Source organism: Gigantopelta aegis, chromosome 15, assembly GCF_016097555.1.
Source record: "Gigantopelta aegis isolate Gae_Host chromosome 15, Gae_host_genome, whole genome shotgun sequence".
NCBI lineage: Eukaryota > Metazoa > Mollusca > Gastropoda > Neomphalida > Peltospiridae > Gigantopelta > Gigantopelta aegis.
In genome coordinates, this window is record NC_054713.1 from 25,563,644 (window position 1) to 25,591,401 (window position 27,758).

The following is a 27,758-nucleotide window of genomic DNA, read 5'->3' on the forward strand; positions in this document are numbered from 1 at the left end:
ATCCTGCCTGTGGGAAGCGCAAATAAAAGATCCCTTGCTGCTAATCGGAAGAGTAGCCCATGTAGTGGCGACAGCGGGTTTCCTCTCAAAATCTGTGTGGTCCTTAACCATGTCTGACGCCATATAACCGTAAATAAAATGTGTTGAGTGCGTCGTTAAATAAAACATTTCTCTCTCTCTCTCTTAGAAGAAAATCTATATTCCAAAATTGAAAATGAATTTAACGAAAACCCAACCAAGCAATTAAAAAATAAATTAAAACGATATTTAAATGATTGCTTTATATTTGGGATAAGGAAAATATATTAAAGGAGCATTTCAAATAAAAAATAGTTTTATTTATAACCATTAATCTTCTATATCAAAAATTGTTTTAATCTTCATTTATATAACCGGTGCCTAATACACTACAGGTTTTTTTTAAAAGCAATAAAATATGTTTAAATAATCCAATAAATATATAGATATAGATACCTTTAGGCAAACTATAAATACAGAGATATTTAATGACACATTTTAATAAATATTGACATTAACATATCAAAAGCATTTATTTGAAAAACGCTCACGCAGCCGTTTATATTCACAATATCATTGTGTGCTCATCAAAATGCTGATAATTGTGAATGGCCCCAAAAGCTAGAGAGCTGAAAAGGACTGGATAGTGTTCAGCATATTACCTGGGTGTGTTGACACACTGCTTGAATCTTATATTCGTATTCTTCGGGGTTTTTTTTTTTTTTTTTTTTTTTTAAATGTTAACATTATCCGCAATAGGAATTGATTTGGTACAATGGAACCATGATTTGTAGACTACCGCTCTCTAGAAATATTACGCGTTCTTCTTCTCTTGTGTCAGTATCGGTCAACTGGACGCCATATTGTAATAATAAAGCCGCTTCCTGGTTGAAACGGACATCTAAAAAAAATATTCATATCTAATACAATACAGAACGAATCTGCACAATGGTATGTTTTTAAAGATTAATGTTCAAAGTGGTATGTTATGGCCTAAAGTATAATGTAATATCCACAAAATATTTAACAGGTGTAATGTGAATCATTGTGATAATGAACGAAAGGTCCAAAGGGGCGTTGGGAAGTTTTGCTTGTCGATTCTGCAAGACAAACATTGATAATATGGAGCGGTTATAGAATCTGTCCGCCACTAATCCTTCTGTAAAAAGAGGGATTTTTTGGTGGGGATTCTTAAAAAAAGTGGGGCATGGGTTTTTGCGGGGGAAAAAGAAAGAAAATAAAATAATTTATTTAGAGAAAAAAAAATATGGACATTAAGACTTATTGGGGGGGGGGGGGCAGCCCGCCCCCCTTGCTAACCCTAATCACTCTGTAGCCGTATAGGCTATCAACACTCCTCTGTAACAATCGACCGACAAAGTGCCTAAATTAAAATAAAGTAAAACAGAAAATCACTCGACCCTATGTTCCTAAAACAAACTAAACCCTAACCGTTCCTGAAATAAAACACAAAATAACGCAAAGTTCCTAAAATAAAATAAAATAGAAATTAACTCGAGTTATTGGCTTTATTTTAGTAATCGTCAAGAGTAGTTAAAATTATCGAAAATTACATGTAGTGTATAGTAAATGGTTGTATTTAGGTGGCGGACATATTCTATAACAGTACCGATAAGTCAGTTATGTGAACATTCTAAAAGTGTGTACAGTTATAAGATATGCCCAAAGTTTGAGATATTAAAATAAAATATATTCTACCACTGTACCAGTACCTGTGTATAAGATGGTTGAAAATGACAAGTCAAGTGACCACAACTTGGCACAAGTAGCGACCACCACCTGACCTGGGCTATTTTGAAAGTGAACAATGTAGTGAACAAATTTACATGTGGGTTTTTTTTTTAGCATTCCAGCATACCAGATTGCATTTCCATAGTTAAGTCCTCTCATTTTTCCTTTGAATATGTGTATGTATTGATAATTTGATTATGTATGTCTATGTGTGTGTGTGTGTGTGTATACCATCGACGTCCCAATGACAAAAACACGAATACGATATTTATGGAAATACTGTTCAACATTTTTCAGCTACAATACGTGAAACAAAATAAATTGCAATCAAGTAACGTAAAAAATCAACAATGTGGACGTAAAATAAATCCATTCCAATAAATAAAAGTGAAACACCCTCCGTTAAACAGGAAAGGGTGCGACATTTCTAACTGCGTTCAGGTGCATGCGTTTGCAAAATGTATTGTACTGCGCATATGTGCGGTTCATCATTTTCCATTTTTAAGGCAACTACATGAAAAAATATATGTTTCTTAATTATGCACAGTTGCCGAACACTTAATTTATTTTAAAAAAATTTAAGGAAAAATTCAGTTTATCAAGCGTTCTGGTCCGGTCTGCATTTTATCAACACACATCGCTCACACTTGATGTCATTACTGATAGGCATTACGTTCATACCTGCGAATAGTTTGTAAAACTAAAATATAATTTTTTTAATGAATTGATTCTAAATTAACACAATTTATATACTCAAAATTATTTACAACTGTTATGAATGGATTATGAATCTATTCACTACAATAGAGGCACAGAAATGTAGCATACCTTTTGCAGATCGAATATAATAATTGAAAACAAATTCTTACAACAGGGGTCTTAATAATCGTAAAAATTAAATTCTTTGGCCTTGTTGATCTGGCACGTGTGAGGTCGTGACACACACCGAATATTAATTCAACTTTCTCCATTTTAAGTCAATTTCTACGAGTCATGTGGATCCGATATCGGTAATTTTAAGGAATAAACAAAAACGACTTGGTAAAATTAATGGTTTTAGGAGTTTGTAAAGTTTTGTATTTAGATACTTACTTTTCTCAATTTTGTTGTTTATAAAAAGGTTCCTGAACTGTGAAGAAAAACCTCATAAATGAACAACATGCTAATGACAACAAATCGGATGTTGATTGCGTGAACTGTGCACGAGAAAACAAAGTGAACGGAATTTAAAGCATAACACAGTTAGGGATGTTGACGATATATATATATATATATATATATATACACTGGTGGCACCTAAGTGTGAGCATCTAAGCATTTGTGTTATATTTTAAGTTAAAATCTTTCTTGAGAAATATTTGTTTCACCGCCACAGTACAAAGGAACAATAAACATGTTACTACTGAAATTTATTTTTATTTTAATTGTTTTTAAAACTTTAGTAGTGAGTGCATTTTTAGTGGGACCCCCCTGTATTAATTGGCCTGCATGACGGCACAACCTGTTTGTTTATTAACTGAATGGTTACATGTTGTTTCAGACAGAGCAGCAGCTGGACTGTGCACTGGATTTGATGAGACGTCTGCCACCTCAGCAGATTGAGAAAAACCTCAGCGACCTTGTAGACTTGGTAACTGAAGACAGCTGTTTAATATTTTATTTCCACACATCATTTAATATACATAGTAGAGCTGCTATACCAAGGTTCATATTTCTCCACTGCACTGTAGCAGGTAATAGGATTTCAAATTTCATGGGAAACACTTTCCGGTTCCGTGCCTTGTGATCGTGGGAACCTATCGGAAACTGTTTTCAGGTTCCGTGCCTTGTGATCGTGGGAACCTATCGGAAACTGTTTTTAGGTTCCGTGAAAACAAGTCATATGAACCCATTTTAATATGATTGATTTAAATTATTATTATTGCAAAGAGACATGTTTTCAAACTCAATGTAAAGTTGATTTTCGACACGCCCTCTCGTTATACGCATGCTCTTGTGGTTTTCACAGCTAAATGAAAATGATAGTTTATGCCTGTACATCATTTCCTCCCATAATGAAACTACAGGAAATAGTGGGGTCCATTCGATTGCCACCTTCAGAAGTCAAGCACATGCATGACGTTGACCTCAGTAATAGTAGTCAGAAGATTAAATATTTTCTACAAAATTATATTTGAGTTTTAATACTATTTCTTGATCCCTATATTTAGGAGATACACCACAAATAATTAATGCCAGTAATTTTGGTTCAAATGTGTAACACATTTGATTGAGCGCGTGTTCGAACTCTTGATTCAGGTTTACCTGAACCAGAACACTAAAAAATTCGGTTAACACAGCAATCCAACTCGGGTCTTGTGATTGTGTCAAACATTCTCTCCAGTAATATGATATTAGAAACATAATTAATTTTTTTTAATATATATATATTATTTTGGTTGAATAGTTGTCGATATAATAATCATGGGAAACAAAATTTCATTTCCGTAATTTTACCGACACAGTACGAAAAACAATTGTTACTGTGCAATCCAGAGGCCTGCATAGGTGCTCTCCTCACTTGCCATTATACCCCTAAAATCTTACGGTGTCAACAGCAAGAAAAATGCTGCACTGCCTTACCTGGTTTGCCACCATGCCCTTCGGAATAGTTTTTTTCTTAAAACCCAGCATTTTATTATTTAGAAATGACACAAAATGTAACATGAAAAATCACATCTAGCGAAGTCTGACTGCTTGTTGACACAAGAAGTGACAGGTCAGTCATACCAGGATGTAAAACAAATCATGCTAAAATGTCTATTAAAATAACGTTATTTACAGCAGTTTAAGTTGACGACAGTTATCAATATATTCTTTGTGACTTACACATTAGTGATTTTATATATATTAACCAATATATCTTTTCGACTTGGCAAGATGTTGCGGTCACAAACAGGCTTTCTTAATTCTGTCAAGCCAGTCCTAAGAGAGTGGCAGTCCGGCTACAGGTGGTGCAGGAAGGATGAAGTAGTCTTGTGCTGTGCCCGCATATTTGACGCATTCGTTTATTTTAACCCTCTAGTGCACAAGTACTCAAAATAAATACCAAACATTATCATATTCATTCAACTTACAGGTGTTAGTGTACGTTGAACTCTTCCATGTTGAATTTTGGAATTTTCATAATTTTGTGAATTTCATACATAATGTAGCATATCTGCTACATTTGGGCATTTAAGGAAAATGTAGCAAATTCGGGGTTTCTGCTAGAGGGTAAAACGGGTATGGTGCCATACCCAAAATGTTTTGCAGATTTATATTTTTAGTTAACATTTTGACAAAATTAATTACTCTTATCATTACTGTATGATTTTCTTAACCTTAATCCTAAACTTAACTCATTTTCTTTCTGGGGGAGAACCCTCATACCCTCTGTTGACTCTGGTTGCATTCACTTCCATAGCACCATACCCAAAAAATTATTTCTGTTATTAACCTTGTAAAATATATTATTATGGCATATATCTGTATAAAAAATAAACATTAGAGTCCAAGACCATACGGTGAAATAATTTTTGTCTCAGAAACTTGATATAAAGTAAATTGCCTTCATACCCCTCTTTTGAAGGAAAGGTTTGCCTTCGTGCCCTAATTATTGTTACTAAACCGAAGGCAACACTTGCCATGACCCCCCCAAAATTTGAAATTTAACACCTGCTCTACTGGTGGCATATTAAAGGAGGGCTTGAACTTAAAACTTGTTACCTACAACAAGTTTGAAGGGATTGGAATAGGAGGCAAGATGCTCACATTTGGCAATTTTAAAACAAAATATAATTTTTATCCAACAGTACTAACAAAATGCCATCAGTAAAAGCCTTTAACCTACACCAGTTAATTTGTCTAGTTGGAAGCAAAAATATACTAAGGAAATAAAATAAAATCAGATATTTAATAACTTAAGGATTAAATTAATGAAAACTTAAAGGAAACATGTCACGTAAACCATATTTGGCACCAACCATGTACAATTAATTATAAATTGAATCACCTAAAAAAAAAAAATATAAAAAATTAATTACTTAAAATATCTCCATAAAAGAACCCCAGATACGAGTTCTTAGCGGAAATTGCCGATCTTTAATGAGCAGGGCAATCACGAGGTCCGTGACGTCAGAGACGCGTCGCTTGATCTGAAGCCTTACACTTAAAAGCATTAGTCCCGTACCACTCATAAAGAATCTAAGACTTTGCACAGCTTACCAAAACAATGAGTGTTCGTTCGCAAAACGTTTTGCCGTATCAATATGAGCTGTTAGTAAATGAAGAAAGACACACATTTACTTACAACAGTGATACTGAAGAAAAAACGGATAGCGAGTCGGAGGGTGGAGAAACTGATGGTGCCAGACCAGACCGGTCGACCAATTTTACAGCCCGGAGCCCGAAAGTAACCCGGAGACAAAACCAAAACTCGGATGCTAATGCCGAGGTGTATACTGTTCATATTTAGCATAAAGATTCACCTCGATATGATGTATTTAAATATGTAAAAAAATATATATGTAGGACAAACATTTTTTTGGGTTTTTTTTTTTTTAGAAAATATCGCATTTTTTATGTTCGGGCTGTACATAATGAAATCTGTATGCACAGTGTAAACAAACGCTCTAATTTACGACAAGGCGCTTCACTTTCATTAACCTGGCTTGTAAAACAACATAAATGACTTGAGAGTATAATCAACTTTTAAACTAAATATATTTCTATTTGCATCAATAGAACGAAATGGGATTATAGTATTTTTTCTCTCATAAAAAAAAGTAGCATATTATTAGGCCTATTGGTAGGGTGCGTTAGAGTAAAAACGACCACTCACGATACCCAAGTGATAATTTTCTTTTCTTTGGTACTACGTAATTGGTCAGTTTTGTAATTTTAGATGGGAAAGTCTACTTAATCAAGGGTTTTACAGCATTATTTACAGTAATGAAGCAGGGCGGCTGATAATGTCCATTAACATTGTACTATAGTCGCGACAGGTTACGCCACAATACCCTGTGATCTTAAAAAAACTGGCACGTATTTTTGTACGCATGTCTAGACCGTGGTAATCACTTACCTGGTCGATACCCTGCAATATACACCTGCCAGTCAGGAATCACATGTGCAGGCCACGGAAAGAAAGGACCAATTAACTAAAACAACACTCCGATTCTCAAGTCAGCCCGTGGATGAAACATAAATAGTTATTTCGACACCGACAGTAGTGGGGTTTTTTTGTATTGAACTTCGTGTTGCTTTGGGGCTTCGGGCGATGAGGAAACGTTTTTTGTGACGTATTCCGCCCGAAGATTAAAAACATTATTTAAAATTATTATTGTTTTCTACACGTTTTTTAAAAACATATTTAAATACATCGTACTGAGATGTATCCTCATGCCAAATCCCATGTTTGTATATGCCATATTTAATTACTTATTGACGTTTCCTTCTTCGGACGGTGAATACAGATTTTGTTATGTAGGCCTACAGCCCTAACATGAAAAATCTTTTTTTTTTCCAAAAAAATAAATAAATAAAAAATTCTACATTTTTGTTTTAACATATATAAATACATCATGCTGAGGTGTATCTTTGTGCCAAATATGTACAATGTACACCTCGGCATTCGCAACCGAGTACTGTGTTTGTCTCCGGGTAACGTTCGGGCTCCGGGCTGTAATTAGGCGGACACCAAAGTACTATGCGGTGTTGGTGTCCAATCTTTTCTTTTGCGATAAAATACACGCGTCTTTCTTCGGATACAATCCTTTGGAAAACCATAAAAAGACAATGCCGATCGTTTAAACTGTTTATTTTTACACCCGAAGGCCGCGCTGTACGGCACTGTTGGACTGAAAAGATCGTAAGCCCCTTACTCCATATATAAACAGTTAACAACAATGGAAGAGTACAGCGGCTCTGACGTCACTTCCCTTTTTTTCCGAACGCTCACGAAGAAATATGCATAAATCGTACTTTGATACTGGTTAGCGTAATTTCTTCATTTTAAGTTAACTATACACGTATTTTATTGTTATAAAGTTATTTGTATATTATTTTTATATCATTTTTCTTTTAAAATGAGCTATAATATGGTCTCGTGTCATGTTTCCTTTAAGAAATAAAAACACATTTTCCATATTATGAATGTGTCCCCAAAGTAACATAGTTAGTAATGGTTTTAATTGCTCTTAAGTCAATATAACATTAATTGTAAACAATTTCCCCACAATTCCATAGTAATGTAATGTAAAGCTTGTTTAGTACAACACACTTGGTACGGTTTATCGCTTCAGGTACCTGCTCTGTGCGAAGACTTGTTGTCATCTGTCGACCAGCCCTTGAAGATAGCGCGAGATAAAAACAGTGGAAAAGACTATCTCCTGTGTGACTACAACCGAGATGGGGACTCGTACAGGTAAATCACACTATTGTAGGGCCACTGATTTGATTAGCGAATCAAATTTCACTTTATATGCAGAGTGAATTAGAATAAACCTTTTTAATTAAAATATATAAAATTTTGCTCAACATTAAAGTTTTGCATTTAACTCCATTTCTCTCACCCTATAAGTCAAGTTTATTCCACAAAGCAACCTTATGGTAGTCGTAAGTGCCCCTTTAATGATTAATATATTCTTTGCAAATAAGTGTGAATTAGTTAAACATCTTGTATGTATTCATTGGTATCTGACATCCATGAAGTAACTTTGTTAGTTTGTGTGCTAAGCGAACATTGTCGAATGCATAAGACATGAGAGTTATCTCCCGTATTTTCGTGTGAAGGTCGTATGGCCTAGAATGTTTTTTTATGGAATGCCGAGTTTCATAAAACATATTTGGTATGTATTAGATCTATTTTTACACAATAAGTTAGTATCTTTCTTAGAAAATTATCAAACCATCTAACTGCCATTTGACATCTACGTTAGTGGCTTACAACTGCCTCGTACCTATTGTAAATTTTCACAGTAATTTACGATGATAGTAAGCTATGCTGCATTGTGGAACGGACTGGCGATCATAGAAAAAAGTTAGGGTCGCGATGGTAGGTATTTACAGCGATAGTAGTGCTAAGATAGCTTCGTGGAACGGGGCCCAGGGCTTATTCCAAAGGTTCGTTAACTGGTTGTCGTTGTCGATATTGTTTTAATTTTAAGCAATTTGCATTAAATAAGAACATATCGGATCTAAAGTCTTAACACCAAGACTTACATAATGACATAACTGTCCAAATATTACTGTAATAAACAATAAGTACACCGTTATGCTATGTAATATAATAACAAAAGTACATTGTATATTTTGGTAAAATGGTTTTTTTTTACAGCTTTATTTTTCTTTTGATATTTATTTTATTAGTAGCCTACTACTGTAGCATTTACAATATCCAAATTAAATGCACAGGTGTGCATGCTTCATCCATTCCCTAGTAAATCCGATACTGGAGATTGTACCCCTTCTTGCATGGCCACAAAGAGGACTGCCACACTGAGACTAGGTTTATATACTAAAGCACGCGCAGTTCTACCTTTATTCTCTTTGTATTGCATTATTTGCTTTTACTTCAGAGACAATGCAAGTCAAGCTGTATACCTCGGCTATTCTAGCATTTTGTTTTCACCCCTGTATTAAAAATGAGATTTGATCATCATAATTTAATGGTAATTTGTAAAGAATTCTTTTTATTTATACTGAATTTCTTTTTTTTATATATATATATATATATATATATATATATAATAATGTTTGTAACTCTGTGATCTCTGTATAATAATGTTTGTAACTCTGTGATCTCTGTATAATGTTTGTATCTCTGTGTTTTGTCAGATCTCCGTGGAGCAATACCTATGATCCACCTCTAGATGATGGAACGATGCCATCGGACAAGCTACGTAAACTGGAAATTGACGCTAACAACGCCTTTGATCAGTTTAGAGAGATGTAAGAAAAAGTTTGGGTTTTTTAACAACACCACAAGAGCACATTATTTTTTTAATCATCGGCTGTTGGATGTCAAATATTTGGTAATTTTGACATATACTCAGGAAACAAGCTTCACTTTTTCCATTAATAGCAAGGGATATTTTATATGCACCATCCCACAGACAGGATAACACATACCATGGCCATTGATATACCAGTCGTGGTGCACTGGCTGGAATGAAAAATACTCCAATGCAGAGTTCGACAAATCCGCTAGCCCGACGCTCGTGGCTAGTGGTTTTTAAGTTCGGGCTAGTGAGAAACGTAAAACCATTAGCCCACAGGGCTAGTGGTCCCCACCATCCTTATCGCTCGTGGGTTTTTTTCTCTTCTTTTTTCTTTTTCTCTCGGCTGAAATTTCGTTTAATACATTTGATTGTGACGTTTGTCATCGAATAATAGCAACAACGCAGTCAGTATATAATAATAATCCACTTGAACTAGGTCTGCAAACTGCAGTAACATGCTATCTCTACATCGTCACAGTTACAGCATGCATTGTTTATTTTTCCCTTTCAAGTTTCTGGCACAGGAAATAAGTCTAATGACACGCGTGTTTTGATTGGTTGGACACGTCACATGTTGGTTAATCTCACACATATGTTTTAGGCCAAGAACTTGGAAATCACCAATTGCGATAACAGGTTAATCTCAGTCAAGTAAACCCCAGTCATGCTTTGAATTTCAGTGTTTGTTTTATTTACCTAATGTTTTCTAATTTAACACTTCGCTTACATGTGGTTATCGGCAATCAGGAAAACAATTTACTTTAATGGTAACCGCACATGCAACGACTCAGCTTGGCCTATTACGTGTAGCGGTTTGGATAATGTGTTACAGCTACCGATACAAGATAGTACCTTTTTTGTTCATCATTTAAACAACGGATTAGATGTCGCCGTTATATTCTTTTGATATCGGTCTGACAGGGGATGATGCCCCGTATTTGAGCAATTGGCATCACTGTTACACAGTGTTCCTGGCGACATAAATAGTAGGCCCTAAATCATTTAGTAAATGTATAACCCACTACCAAATACACCTAACCATCTATTACCGTGTGTCATGCTGTCGTACCCTCATTTAAATTTAATTATTTTAATAGTGGGTTTAGATACCAACCATGAATTTGCTCAATTATTTTTCCCCGGGTGGGAGGAAAAAGGGACAATGACGATGGATCACACTTGACAAAAGACCAAATGTACGACACGACAAAAAACTGAAAGTTACAACATGATTTAAGTGTTTGTCTTATTTTACCTTTATACTTGTGTAATGTTACAAAAATTATATAAAAATCCAGTTATAATTGATCCAGAATTTGGGCTAGTGCTTTATCTTGGTGGGCTAGTGGTTTTTACAAAGCCACTAGCCCTGTGGCTAGTGACGTTTCAAAATATTTGTCATACTCTGCAATGGGTCCACCAACAAGGATCGATCCTAAACTGACCAAGCATCAAGTAAGCACTTTACCACTGGGCTACGTCCTTTCCTATCAGAGATATAAGGAAGGAATACTCTTTTATATCAAAGATAAATGAACAACCTGCAACTGAGCCAAAGAAACACAAACAAAAGTAGATTTTTTTTGTTTCACATACATGTATTTGTAAAACGTTTTTTACTGTTTTTTAATTTTCCAAAATGTTTACCTTTGTAAATGTGATATAGGTATGCAGTGTTCGAGATTAACGGTATCCCGGGGATACCAGAATTTAATTTTGGATACCAGACTTCAAGAACCCAGTATCCCACCGGGATACCACATAAGGTTCTTGGGTTATTCAATCTTGCATTTTGATTTTTTGCTGAAACAGTGAAAGTCGTCATTTACTGGTGAAGTTAAGTAACAATATTTTTGAGCTCTTACTCAGTCTAATGCTATGCCGTAACAATATCTCCCCCAACTCGTACCCAGTCTAATGCTGGGAACCGCTAAGTCGCTATTGTTTTTGTTGGACGTTTCCTCCCTTCAAATTTTATTTGAGATATTGATTCCACATCTGCAGAAAATTGATGCTGGTATGTTTATCATTAATAATGTCAGAAACACTTACTGATTACTGCTAAATATTAATTTATGTCAGTATTACACAAAAATAGATGCAGCAAATCTTTTTGCCAATTCCGTTTGATTGCGAATTTCACGAATTCCGTGATTTCGATTGCGGTGTAGCAATAGACTGGGAACGAGAACGGTATTGTCCAAGTTTGTTGTGATGTTATTTATGAATTTCATTTAAGTGGGATACTAAATTTTCAGGTGGGATACCAGATTTTGAATTGTTAGTATCCAACTGGGATACTGCCCAAAACTTTTAATCTCGAACACTGGGTATGTACAAAAGAAAAGTAGTGGCTATTAATATGTGGCCATGACATATAGGCACGTGTACTATTATCATTATTACTTTTATTATTATTATTGTTACTATCATCATTATTAATTTCTTTTTCAATCTTTCATTTGTAGATACACGGTTATAAAAGTTTAGAGTCAAAGACTCAAATCTCTAATTAATGACCTGTACATGTGCAATTTGTATGGCCTTGACCTGGCATTAAAGTCTTTAACTCTAAAACATTTATAAACACAGAGAGCCAGAACTTAATTAAATTCTACCCTAAAAAAAAGTCTATTGACATACATATAATTAAATTTTCTCTGCGTCTATACACTTTGTCATATATATTAGCAGGGGGTGAAATATATTAACGACTTTGTCTTCTTATTAATCTTTGTTTGTTTGTTATTTGAAAGGTATTTTGAAGGCGGAGTATCATCTGTATATCTATGGGATTTGGATCATGGCTTTGCTGGTGTTATTTTAATTAAAAAGGCAGGAGATAGTTCCAAGAAGATAAAAGGTTGCTGGGATTCTATCCACGTGGTTGAAGTACAGGTATTGTGGTCTCCATGTGTTTGTCAACACTAAAGCTGTATGCTAACCGGACACGAGCCATTATTATAAAAATATTGATTTAATTTGCTGTATCCTAACCGCACGTGTAAGGCATGACAGATAAATCGGTTGCGTCGTACGCATGTGGTTAGGATATGGCGATTGACATCAATGATTTCTAAAATAATCGCCCGTGTCCGGTTAGGATACAGGTTAATAGTATTAGACCTGGCATTATCAGTCCTTTACCAGTCCAACCGGTTTATTAAGTTTCATCTCCGTCTATCCATCTGTCCCACATGTTTTCCAGATGTTTTTTGCTTGACATTGAGCGAGATATCTCGCCTGCAGAAGTGAGAAGGTTAATCATAAACTAAATAGTAACATAAGAAGGAATTTTTGAACCAGTGGTTAATTAATGATAGTTTATTATGTAATGTTAGCAAAATGTATGTGCATTTGTGCTGCAAGGGAGACAACTAGATTAGGCTATAACTTACTAATCTAGACAGTGAACACAAAGCGGATCAGATTAGTGAGCTCTCAGTGTAGAACATGAAGTAACTGAACACCAAACGAAAATCCAATAGTTGACAGCTTAGACTAATTTTACTTGATAGACAGTTTACTTTTTAATTACGGTTATATGTGATGTCAGACATATGGTTAAGAACCACACAGATAATGAGAGAGGAAACCTGCAGCCACCACACAAAGTGCAACTCTTTCTTTATAATAATTATTTTTCATGCATATAAGTATGGTTTATTTTAGCCATGTATTGTTTTTTCATGCTCAAATGTATTTGTGGATAGTGTTAAAGCGCTCCCCACCTTTATTAAATGTTGTAAATTTATATGTATTTATTATAATTTGCTCTTTTTATTATAAACATTATAAGTTGTGTAACTGAAAGCAATAAAGAACTTAACTTGGAACTTTCTCATTAGCAGCAAAGGATCTTTTATGTGCAGCATCCTGCAGACAGGATAGAACATATACAAAGGATCTTTTATATGCAGCATCCTGCTGACAGGATAGAACATATACAAAGGATCTTTTATATGCAGCATCCTGCAGACAGGATAGAACATGTACAAAGGATCTTTTATATGCAGCATTCTGCAGACAGAATAGAACATGTACACCGGCCTTTGTTACACCAGTTGTGGAGGACTGTTGGAATGAGAAATAAATTGCTAGCAATAAAACCCATACACACAAGAAAGCTCCTCACTTAAAAAAAATTAACCTGCTAAACTGGGTAAATAAACCTTTTTATAACACTTCATAATTTGCATAACTTAATAGTTTTTTTGCATAACATTTTTTGTATTATTGAAAAACAAAGTAACAGTGTTCTCCAACCCCAGTAAGCGGCTTGTACACCCGCCAAGCTGAAGATTTTTGCAGACGGGTCCGCCAAGCTGATAAAAAATGCCGCCAGGTCGAAAATCAATCCGCTATGACAAGATTGCGACTGCCGCCATGGTTGTCCCTGTGTCTACCGCCGGTAAGTTGAATAATGCTTATATTTCTTAACCAAAGTAGAAGGTCGGCCTGACTGAGCATCCATTTTAATCAATATTACTTTTTCATTTAATTACTTGCCGTCAATTTCCACTAAACATTGTCACCGACACTACACTGCGACACGATCGACGAAGTATCCTGTGGTAGGAAAACCTTGCCACCGAACACCGATAATTATATACTATGTTGTATGCCATGTACTACAAAACGGCACGTGGAATAGTGGATGCAGGGAATCCCCAGCGCATACGTTGATTCGCGCACAACCTATAATTAGACAACGGCATGATTCATCAAATTCAATCAGCCGGCCAGGCTCTGTACTATAGGCGTGTTTCTTCACAGCGTCAGGTAACTGTGCACACGAATCGCGATCTATCTTTATAGCACTGGGTACAGGGACTGGCCCACTGCCGCATAAATTATGATAATCTAGCAGGACTTCAGCATGGCTGGCGCCTGTCGGCAGATAGATTATGCATTGGAATTAGAATAACTTATTTCATCTTAATGTTATGATGTAGGCCTACATATCATACATATTTGACAAATAAGGTATAATATAGAGTTATGACCTACTATTTACCCCCCTCGTTGTCATCCATCAGGTGCCAATTTCTAGCGAAAGTGATGTTCTATTTTCAGATTGCGAGAGGGGTTTTAGTGTGCTAAAACGAGGCTACGCAACAGACTTTCCGATAAGGTGTTGAACGCTTTAATGTTCGTTGCCATAGAGGGGCCAGAAAAACTATCGGAAAAGCAACTCCAGGAAGTCGCCAGGCTGTGGAGAAACATTGCCAATCGCCAGCTGACTCTGACCTTACCGGCAATAGCCTGAAGCAGGCACTAGGCCTAGTAGTTTCCATCCATGTGGACTACCACTACTAGTCCTGTACAATATTAATAATATATGCTGTAAATAAATTCATATAAATACATAAATAAGTTGGTGAAATAGTTTCCCCCCCCCCCCCCCGCCCCCCCCCCCCCCCCCCCCCCCCCCCCCCCCCCCCCCCCGCCCCCCCCCCCCCCCCCCCCCCCCCCCCCCCCCCCCCCCCCCCCCCCCCCCCCCCCCCCCTCCCCCCCCCCCCCCCCCCCCCCCACCCCCCCCCCCCCCCCCCCCCCCCCCCCCCCCACCCCCCCCCCCCCCCCCCCCCCCCCCCCCCCCCCCCCCCCCCACCCCCCCCCCCCCCCCCCCCCCCCCCCCCCCCCCCCCCCCCCCCCCCCCCCCCCCCCCCCCCCCCCCCCCCCCCCCCCCCCCCCCCCCCCCCCCCCCCCCCCCCCCCCCCCCCCCCCCCCCCCCCCCCCCCCCCCCCCCCCACCCCCCCCCCCCCCCCCCCCCCCCCCCCCCCCCCCCCCCCCCCCCCCCCCCCCCCCCCCCCACCCCCCCCCCCCCCCCCCCCACCCCCCCCCCCCCCCCCCCCCCCCCCCCCCCCCCCCCCCCCCCCCCCCCCCCCCCCCCCCCCCCCCCCCCCCCCCCCCCCCCCCCCCCCCCCCCCCCCCCCCCCCCCCCCCCCCCCCCCCCCCCCCCCCCCCCCCCCCCCCCCCCCCCCCCCCCCCCCCCCCCCCCCCCCCCCCCCCCCACCCCCCCCCCCCCCCCCCCCCCCCCCCCCCCCCCCCCCCCCCCCCCCCCCCCCCCCCCCCCCCCCCACCCCTTTTTTTCTTACTTGGCCCCCCCCCCCCCCCCCCCCCCCCCCCCCCCCCCCCCCCCCCCCCACCCCCCCCCCCCCCCCCCCCCCCCCCACCCCCCCCCCCCCCCCCCCCCCCCCCCCCCCCCCCCCCCCCCCCCCCCCCTGAATAATATCCCCCCCGCCCCCCCCCCCCCCCCCCTTTTCGCCCCCGCCTCCCCCCCCCCCCCCCCCCCCCCCCCCCCCCCCCCCCCCCCCCCCCCCGCCAATACCCCCCCCCCCCTTCCCCCCCCCCCTCGCCATCCGCCTAAAACATATTATTTCGCAGTCCCCCACCCCCTTGTCCATGTGTCCCCTAAAACAAAGTGTTTTGGAATTCGCTCCTCGCCAACCGCTCTAAGAACAACGATGAACGCCCATCAAAATGTCCACGTGTCGAACAAAATTAAAACCTGGCCTCCCCCAATATCCAGCACTGATAAAGCGGGAGTCGTTAATACAAGCGGCACAATCTCAGCGGTGCAACGTAGATTGCCTCTCAACAGCTTGGCTCCTCTAATCCAATCAGCGAGCGGTAATTTTTGACAGACAGCCGCCCGTCACTTCATCATTGGCAATTTGCATATTATGATTTTTAGTAAATCTTAGTCCTTGCGAGTAACTGACAAGGGTCCGGGCAAATTTCATGCAGGGGAATTGTCTATTGCTGGCTGTTGGCATGTTGAAAACCATAAATCGAAAATATTATTTTATGCAATGAAAGACGGCAAAATACTATCCCCAGATGCCAGGAAATCGCATCTATATGAGCTTTTATTTTCAAAATTTTCAGGGTGAGATTAGCCCACTGGCCGCACACATTTAGGCCTATGATCATCTAGGCCCTACTACTTCAGCGTGACCGGTGCCGGTGCGGCAGATCATGAGATAGATTATGGTTAACTTTATTTAAATCAACTATTAAATGTCAGAAAAGAAGCACCTTTTGTGACTTAAGATTTACAAAATGTTTCGGTGCGAGAGGGGGGCGAACCCCCCTCGTGGACTTCGTTCACTCGTTTGTGAGGCCTTGGGCCTCACATGTCCACCAACCTGGTCGCATAAAAGTTGGAGAACACTGAAGTAAAATGTATGGTGCTAACATATTTTGACACTTTGTCTAGATTTGGGGTGGGACGTAGCCCAGTGGTAAAGTGCGGTCAGTTTAGGATCGATCCCCGTCGGTGGCCCCATTGGGCTATTTCTTGTTCCAGCTGTTGCGCCATCACTGGTGTAACAAAGGCCGTGGTATGTACTATCCTGTCTGTGGGATGGTGCATATAAAAGATCCCTTGCTGCTAATCAAAAAGAGTTGGCCATGAAGTGGCGACAGCAGGTTTCCTCTCTCTATATAACTGGGGGGTCCTTAACCAGATGTCTGATGCCATATAACCGTAAATAAAATGTGTTGAGTGTCGTTAAATAAAACAATTCCTACCTAGTCTAGAGTGAAAGAAGAAATCACACAGGCTGCTTCTATCAGTATACAGCAATATATCATTGTATGTGCATTTTTCCATTTTCAGGACTACATATCACAGCCTTTGATGTACGAAAGGTGATGTTGATAAGAGATTATGGTTATCTACATGTGCTTGTTGAGACTGACATGTTTATTAATTGTAGTAATCAACAAAAGTGATGTTGGTAAGAGATTATTGTTACCTACATGCCAAGACTGAATGGTTTGTTGCTTGCCCTGCAGGAGAAGCCCAGTAAGAAGAGTGCTCACTACAAGCTGACCTCGACGGTAATGCTGTGGCTGCAAACCAGCAAAGAGTCATCTGGGACCATGAACCTTGGTGGCAGTCTAACTAGACAGGTAAACGCGGCAATGGTGTTCATTTGAACAGGTAAACAGGGGAATGGTGTTCATTTGAACAGGTAAACAGGGGAATGGTGTTCATTTGAACAGGTAAACAGGGGAATGGTGTTTGAACAGGTAAACAAGGGAATGATGTAGGTTTTAACAGGTATATAAGGGAATGTTGTGGGTTTGAACAGGTAAACAAGGGAATGATGTGGGTTTGAACAGATAAACAAGGGATTGATGTGGTTTGAACAGGTAAACAAAGGATAATGTGGGTTTGAACAGGTAAACAAGGGAATGATGTGGGTTTGAATCGGTAAACAAAGGAATGATGTGGTTTGAATAGGTAAACAAGGGAATGATTTGGGTTTGAGCAGGTAAACAAGGGATATTTAGACCGGTAGAATGATATTTATTTAGACAGGTAAACAGTTAAATGATGCTGACTTGGACAAGTAAACAAGGAAATGATGTTTAATTATTGTTACTATTCTTCAGTTTGTGTTTGGTGAATAACAGCTTACACCTGTTAATGTTGTTGATTTGAACCTTGTTTTATCAGCTACAGTGCACACAGTGGCAGACCTAGTCTTTTTAAGGTGCGCAAGTGCAATCACGCTCGTACAGCGCAAGTAATTTCAATCTGGCGAGTGTAAAAAATAATGCATGTTACACTTAACAGACAGCACACATAAAATAATGTTGTATATTGATTGCCACTATTTACTCTATGTAGCTGATAGAAAGACCCATTTAATATAACCAGAAAAATAAAGAATGTGACGTGAACGTCTATGCAAGGTTTTAATATATGGCTGGTACTTATCTTTGCTATACAAATTGGAAAACACTGGTTTAATAGACATCTTCAAAGACGTACCAATCCGATCAAAACTCGTTTGCCTATTAAATTTATTTTAATTAGAAACGGTCCATTTTTGTAAGGTAATAGATCACAACATCTGATACGGCTAACTCATTTGAAAAAAAGGAATTGAATTAAATAGTAGCTTCTGTAGCCTACACAAATGAACATGTTATGGAAAGCAGCAAAGTTGGTAAATTTGTGTCGATTAGTTCATAACACTTAGCCTACAAAGCTTACATGAGGTTCTGAAAATGGCAAGCGTGTAACTTTCTACTTTAAAAAAAAAAAAATGAAATTTAGACGAAGAAAATTCAAAAGTAGACGGAATAATAAAAAAGGAAAAGAAATGATAATAGGTACATGTATGTAGGAATAGGCCTAGGTGTCACTTACCAAAATAAAACAAATGAGGTTAATGAATGTACATCTGTTATTTATATACATGTAGTAACAGTAATCAATGATCATAGCTGACTATTTAATTTTTTATTGTATCAATACGTTTGTTAGAAAGTCACAGACCGTGTGACTGGGACATGATTTGATGCGCAGTACTCTGTAGCATATTGACCAATCAAAGCTATTGGGGTCAGATTATATTTACTCTTGGAACTCTGGCTGCACATACATGCTGGTCTACTTGACAACTTGTTACGCATTTATGACGTGTGTCTAAAATTATGTTTTTTTAGATTAATTATGTTTATTATGGCATCCTACATTTGGAATTAAATTCTTTGTAATGACAGATTTTGTAGGAGTTTGCATATTTTTTTTTATCAACAACATTAGGACCGTTCTAGATCAATAACATAATGCCAGTTGCATATCCAGAAAATCCATTTCGGGGGGCCCCAATGACATGTGACGGAAAGCCAAGGGAACTTTGGGTGAGGTTTGGAGGGGTAAAATAATTTATATAAAATAAAATTATAACTTTCAAAAAATTTATTCTCTCCCCCCCCCCCCCCCCCCCCCCCCCCCAAATAGATCTGCCTCTGAACGCTGTTCGTAACTGGTAGTGGTAGGTCAAATGACGTGTTACATAATGTTGGTTGCGTAATTGTTAGATTAAAAATGCCACATAAATGTCAATGCCTCAACCAACACTATCGTTTGAATTAATTATAGGCCTACATTTAACAAATTATTTAAAAAAATAAAATAATATAAGGGATCCAATTCAGTTGGTAGTGCACACCTGAGATGCTTGGGTCATAGTTCTAATTGAACCACATCCTCAGAATCAGTGGGTTTTTCCCATTCCAACTATCCTAATCATGTTCGTTGTACATAATAATGAAATTTAAGACACATTGATGTTTACACATTTAGCTGCATGTTCATCAAACCATCTAACACTGAAAAGGTATCTATAATTGTGTGCATCAAATTATCTGAATAATACCTATTGTAATTAAAAATCAAATTGTCTGCATCAGTGTATGTCATAATTATATTTCTATAGCACTGCTCCTGAAATGTTTTATAAACTCCATTCCTGAAAGGGAAAAGAAGTCAGACTACACTAATGAACCAAAGAACATAAAATTAGAAGCAAACAATATTGGTTTATTGGTTCATTTTTGCAACGTACATGTATGTCTCTACATTTACATGTACCAATTACTTCATAAATTAATAATGCTTAGTTTTCACTCGCCTTAGCATTTTGATGACTGCAATTTTACGCTCGCCATGGTTTTTCAAAAGCCAAGGACTGCAGTGGATTGTTTTTTATGATAATTACTTAAGTTTTTAACCAGTTTCAGAAACTTTGAGAATGTCCTCAGGAATTCATACACAGTTAGGTTTATTTTGATGTTTTGCCATTGTGTAATATATGTATGTGTTGTTTATTTTCACAGGTTGAACAAGACTCGGCAATATCAGACTCTGCACCACATATTGTTAACATTGGCAAGCTAGTAGAGGTAAGTTGCTGTGTGATGAATTCCACTTTGTAACCTGTAGACTATGTAACCTCACCCAGTCTTTTCTTTCGACAACAATGGTCACAGATGTTTAGTTGCATGTCATTTGTCAGTGATCATGGCTTTAGTGGACATCACTTAATTGTATATAAATTAATTAATATTTAACAAACATTTGGTCGAAAAGCATTTATTTTTTAAAGCTCTGAATCATTTATTGTATATAAATCATCATGGATTTAATTTTTTATGATACATATTGAATAAAGGTTGACAAATATATATATATATATACTCATGGTAAAAATGTTCCTGTGTACCAAATAAAATGGTCTCAAACCAGCTGTAACGTTTGTAAATGGTTGAAATTTGTGACAACCATAATTGTGCAAGTCGTCTCATAATGTTTACCAATAACTAATAAGGAATTATTAAAAACAATATGATTTTTTCTTCAGTACGGTTGAATTACCTTGTGCAATACATGCACAGGAACGTTTTTCCTTGAAAATATATAAAATTGTAGTACATAGATAATAATAATTGGAAATAATGTTTTTAAAATAGGGTTTGGGTCTTGGGAGAGGAAATAAACAAACACTCAAAACAAAAACAGCAGAAATCAAAAGAAGGGAAAAATATCCCAATAGCTTGAACAGTACAATTGTGAAAGAACACAGAATTCAGTAAACTTGCACTGCTGTTACATGTATTTCCAAGGTTTTTCTCTCAACATTACTTCACTTTTTTCACAATGATCAAATAAAAGGATCTGGGAAGGTACCATATGCTCGGAGGCTGTTTATAAGAGGACTGAGCCAAACTTCCTTTTCACATCATGCAATGTCATTTAGGGGCATGGTACAAGTCGGTTACCTCATTAAGTTACTTGTGGTATGCATGGTTATTGCACACTTTCAGTTTTGATTGCCAGCAGATAACGCCTTGTGTAATTGCTCTGTGGACCGCCGGCTGGTGTTCTATCATTGAAAGTGCAGTAAGTTTATGTAGTAACTTTAACATACATCAGGACTCGTACTGGAAAGAATTTAGTTTTAGCTAAAAAAAAATAATATGTTTAATATTTCCTTGATCATGATTTAGAAAGGGTTAATTTATACAAAGTTGTATTAGCCAACTACTAAATGTTGTATCCACTTTGCATAAAAATTAGCAATTTGGCAATGAACCAGGTGAGCCCTGATATATATATATATATATATATATATATATATATTATAGTATATATATATATATTATATATATATATATATATACACACACTAGTGTTGTCAATCGGTTGCAGTTTCATCATCGATCATCGGTTGTAATCAGTTAGCACTAATCAATCGACTTTCGATTATACAATCGGTTAGAATGTGTAGGAACTTGGAGAGGATCGGACAAATTCGGAACTATGCACCTATTTTTAAAATATATACATGTTCATATATTCATCATCATCATCATCTAAAATGTCTGAAGTAGTAATTTTTACTTTTAAATGTTCTTACATTTCCCCAACAAATATCTGTTATATGAGATGTGAATTTTGTTGCAGATTTGTAAAATATTTTGGGGAACAGTATAGCAAAAACATAAGTGTAGAGTTCAAATAGCAGAACAGATTAGTTTTTTCAATATAGGTCTATATGCATACGCAACTGAAAAGTTACATTCAAGCATTCTATAGTGATATCCAACGCCATATAACCGTAATTAAATGTGTTGAGTGCGTCGTTAAATAAATCATTTCCTTCCTTCTATAGTGATACTTTGTTTAAGTAATTTGTTATACAACTGAAACAAAATGCAAGGGAAAACATAGGAAATTAATTAAAGTAAAAATAACTGTACTTCAGACATAAAATATGCTGGGATTTAGGGTTGTGTTCACATGTAGGTAAAATAAAAAATGACAATAATCATACACTTTTATTTTACTTTGTGTTAGTGACTGCTTGAACCTTTAAAAATGACTCTTTGTGACTCTTTTACTCCGAGGTCGATGCAATTGCCGCCGTGCTTGTAAGTTAGTAACAAGCACGCAGCGACAAAGGAGGCAGAGAGGTAATATCAACTGATCAGACTGCTGTTACCTACGATTTGTATCTCTGTTTAAAAGCTATGATATTTGCACATATGGTTGGGGTTGGGTACTCACGAGGAGTATAAGGTAGTTCATAACTTATTTTAGTAGACGAATCATCCATGGACAGCTTATCCGCTTTTCAATTTTATTCGGCTCGACATTTTGATTTAGTCGCTGCCACCATTTTTGGTTGCACCACCGCTCTTTAAATCAAGCTACTTTCTGTTTCGTACTTAGATAGGCCTAATAATTTATATTTTCTTAGTCCCAATTGTGAATGAATGATAAGAATTTTTTATTGTAACAGATATTTAAAAAAACATTTAATAAAAAAAATCTCAGTATTTGTTTTATTCTTTGTCAAATGCGAAAATAAATAAATGTCAATGAAAACACGGATCTGCCTGTACATAGCGACGTAGCCTCAAAAAGTTAGTAATCAAGAAACATACACAATAATAGCCATCAAATACTGGATTTGATGAATACAAATTCTGACAACGAGCAAGGAAATATTTACTGTGGTTAATATTTTCCACAACAATCAATTATAAATTTCAAAATTGATCATCGCTAGAGCCCCAACTGATCAATGTTCGATTATAATCTATCATCGGAACACCACTAATAGACACACACACATTTATTTTTATTTTTTGTTTACTTTGTTCAGGAAATGGAGAACAAGATCAGAAGCACAATGAATATTGTGTATTTTGGGAAAACTAAAGACATTGTGAATGGCCTGCGGTCGATTACCCCTCTTGCTGACAAGACAAACCAGGCTGCTCTGGCTAATGAACTGAAGAATTTGATGAAATCCCGTGGACCAAAGGAATGAACTAGTGTAGACCTGCTAATGTTTACACTTTGTGATAGGAGCTAATGAAAACTTGTATAGAATAACTTGTCGTGTTTCTTACAAAATCATATTTTTGTATCCCAAGGTTATCTGCATGAAGCTTCTGCTGCAGTTTATAACAACTCTAATAACACAGTCTGCTGATCAATTCTAGTATGTGTATATAAGAAAGAATTATGTCATTTCTCTGTGTTAAAGATTTCATATAGAAAAATGTGCAAATTCTACAGATAACAAGTTACAAGTGTTCAGAACTGTGTTTTAAATAAAGACTGTGAAGTTAATACAAGAGTTTGAATGACAGTGTGCTAAAAATGAAGATTACTGTTTGGTTGAAGTTTATTCGGGAATTCTGGTTTGGTTAGAAATGTTATTTTTGACTTCCATTGAAATGTCGTACTGGCCAATGTATAAATTGTTCCTAGGTTTTTGTAGTTAGATGAAATAAAAATAAGCCCCTACGAGATGGATGAGGTAGTTTGACTAATATTTATGTAGCATGTAGATAATTTACCGTCTTTTCATCTTTCGTTGCTAGATCTATTTGAAGACTTATTTAAAAATAATTTATTACCTGAAAATGATGTAAAGGGCAGTAACTCTGATAGGTTTGGTAGAAGCTGATTGTTAAGTTTGTCCATGCTTGCCCTTTCAGATTGTTTTGTCCAGATCGGGACTCAGTGGTGATAATCAGGGTTAAATATAACATGTGAATGGTCAGTCAGGTGACCTGTTGGTTGTGGTGATTAAAAATACCAACAACCATTTTCCTTTTGCACACAGAGTTATGCGTAATTTGAATAATGAAAACATTTTTTATTTTCATTGTTTAAATTATATCCACAATCTTTGTTTAAAACCATTCATTTGGCGTGAAGTAATTTGCTATGTAATGAGAACAAAAACCGTTTTTTTGTGTCCACTGATTGTCCTCTGATATTCTGTTTTCAATTGCAGATCTATATGTGACTTGTGATTTACTTATTGTCTTTTGTGTAGTCTGCATTTCGTAAGATGAGAAATATTTGTTAGTGATGTCACTGCTTGTAGAAACAATAGCTGTTCTAGCATTATTCGTTACAAATATGTCTTGGGTGCTAAATAATATTTACATTCCCTTTATAAAAACTAAACTTGATGTTTATGTGGTTGTTTCAGTTCAAGAATATAACGGAGCAATGTTATCCTACATTTGGGTAAAGAATCTTTATTGATTTTTTTTTTAATGTTGAAATCTTTATTAAAATTATATTTGTTCACCGAAATGAATGCCTGCAATTCACTGTTGAATGAGAAACTGTTCTATAACCATAACAATAACCACACAGAGCTTAACCTATCATAACCAACAGGTTACGGTCTTTTATTGTTGCCCAACCTGCTAATGGTTATGTTAAATTTTGTCCAGGCACAAACATTAGAATTTCTTACTCGTGGCAATTTTGAAAGGTTTCTGCCATAGGCAATATGTTCACATACAGCAATTTTAAACTAATACCTTTTACAAGAAATAAATACGAAATTAAGAACCAAAAATGATCGCTGCATTGGCAAACATCTGTCATTGGTAAAGCCCTAATGTACAGCAGTTCATAATGCAGTTAGAGCTACAGCAAGTTATGTTGGTGCCACCGGTAAGTTTAAGCCCGTAATTAACAGTCGGTGCCACCGGTAAATTTAAGCCCTTAATTAACAGTACACATACAGAAATTGTGATACTTTACATTTGATCTACATGCAAGAAAATGAGGTGTCTGGTGGTATTTAAGAGAATTAAAGAAATATTTTATTAGCAACCCTCATTTTTGCGCCCCCCCCCCCCCCCCCCCCCCCCCCCCCCCCCCCCCCAGAAATCACACTTTTAATTTTTATTGTAATCTGTACTTGTTTTAGTCTCTAGTGTTTACTGCATAACAAATGAATACTAAATAAAAGTATATTAATATAATAGACAATAATGTTTGTACAAATAATCTGTGTCAAATAGTACTAAAAGTCAGACATGCATCTGTTTTTACTCCATAAATAATTGAGTGTAAATTCGGTATTGAAAAATGTTTCACGTCATTTAACGAAATGGCTCAAAAGATGGACAACATTCTTCCACAGAATCGACAGAAAAACATGTACATGCACTTTCTATCAACAAAAAGTATGAAATTAACTTGGGCATGCATTTAAAGTCGAGTACACCAAAAATACAGCTCGATATCAGTATTAGTATGGTGTCAATACTGTACCAATACCGAGGTTATCACCTAACAAATACCGATACCGAACCTGAAATTTGAATACTGCCCAGCTCTTCATTTTATATTTCATCTTAGCAATACAGTGGTGATTTTCTGTGTACATATGTGTTTTTGGAATATGTACTAAACTCCATTGAAAACGCACCACCCAATTTTAGTTATTACTGCTATTGTATGTGTGAGGTTGCTATAAAACACACAATAGCCGTAACCCATATATACAGTTTGGGGGTTATTCATTACCTACCATAATACATATACATCCACTTATACAAAATCAGTTAAATATATTGCTGTTTCTTGTATCCTTTTTACAGTCAGTAGTCTGACTGGTGTGTTGCTAATATACAATAAAGTACATGTACTTTTAGAACGAACACACTTACAACAAACTACCAGTTTGAACAAACTGATAGTAAAGTCCCGTTTTCTCCCCTATATAGTATTAATAAATTGTAATGTATAAAACAAACTATGTATGGCGAATGAACAGTTAAAACAAACCAATTGTTTGTCAAAATTGTGAATTTCAGTGTAAGTTAGTGTGTATACAACAAACTGATGATACGGTGTTATCTTATTTGTGTGTTATCAGTCAGTAGCATTAACGGCAATGTATCCAAAACAACTGCACTGATATTGGTGATAATAAATGAAATTTAAAAAAAATATCCACTAATCCTTGTTTAAATTTTAAAATTCCAAAATGGCCGACTTCGTGAAGGAAAACGGCTGACTTGTACAAATGTGTTTAACGAACTACTGCTATAACGAACTGATGCGTCTGGTCCCTTGCAGTTGGTTATAAGAGTACTTTACTGTAGTTCAGTATACTTGCTAATCTGTATAACACATTTTGTAGTCGGGTTAGTGTGATTTGTGTCATCCACCGACTCCTGTTAACACAGCTTTCTGTTGTGTGCTCTGTACTCGTAGAAGATGCAGAATGACAACAGAAGGAACTATTTTAATTATCTCTTTGTATTTGTTTTTCTTTTTTGTTTTCTGTGGTTCTAAAATTTATTAGTGGTAACAAGGTTATTTAATTTTTATACTTCAAATATACATAATACTGATCTGCCCTAAAATGTCTGTTGAGAATCTTTGGTCTATTTTCATTTCATTCATATATTACATAACTGTAACCACTCCATGTATGTGTTACTTGATGAAAATTATTTCTTGTCCCCTATGTTGAGGCTTCAGGTATTCTCTGGGGAACTTTTGACCCTTTAATTACATCTCTTAGAAAATCAAATGCTGATGCAAAATTAAAATAGTTTGCTTGAGTTAAATACACTGACCTGGCGCTATATTGGTTTGTATGTTTTCGCAGTTTGCTTCAGCAAAACAAAATGGGGATGTTACCAGATTTTAAATGAGATTTAATTACATCTACATTGCTGAAGTGAATTGCAAGGGCTGGATTGAAAACCACTGTTCAGATTGCAATACATTTATTTTGAGGTAGTTATGGCAACTGCATGTATTTTACAGTTCTGTCTTACTGAATGTTTAAAAATAGCACCAAATTCACAACACCATACAGTTGTAGAAAATTGCAGTGAGCTTGTGAGATGACTTTTCATTGACAAGTTATATTTGGAAGCACAGTCCGTTAGCTTCTGAGATTTTAATTCTAGTGTTCTCTTGGAACTATTTCCTTGTCATATACGGCAATTTGTTTCATGATGAAATGGTTCACAATGATTCACAAAGTCACTTCATTACTGTGTAATATAAGTAAAGCTAATATATGTGCATAAAAAGTACTTGCAGGTCGAAACTTTATGTAAAATATGACTGCCTGAATAAAGAGATGTCAACTCGTAATGTTTTGTAAATATGTTTGTGTATACGCAGAACAACCATTGAAGGTAGGTTCACATGTTTTGTCATATGGGATGGAGTTGTAGAGAGAGTATCTGAAACTGACAGTGACAAAAACAATTATTAATCGCCTACCGGTCAAACTGGAGGGGATTATAGGTTTCATGTTCCACCTATACATGTAGGTTCATAGACCGTTTGTTTTTCACAATGCCTCAATA

At 37.3% G+C, this 27,758-nt stretch overlaps 1 protein-coding gene across 1 annotated transcript; it reads left to right on the plus strand.

Annotated features, from left to right (window-relative positions):
- Positions 1-657: 657 nt before the first annotated feature.
- Positions 658-27,540, plus strand: LOC121390434 (F-actin-capping protein subunit beta-like). Its single transcript, XM_041522250.1, has 8 exons — positions 658-969; positions 3,311-3,400; positions 8,094-8,215; positions 9,628-9,741; positions 12,548-12,689; positions 17,595-17,711; positions 20,436-20,501; positions 23,267-27,540. The coding sequence occupies exons 1-8, from the start codon at positions 967-969 to the stop codon at positions 23,432-23,434; spliced, it is 822 nt and encodes a 273-aa protein (XP_041378184.1). The 5' UTR covers positions 658-966; the 3' UTR covers positions 23,435-27,540.
- The last annotated feature ends 218 nt before the right edge of the window (positions 27,541-27,758 follow it).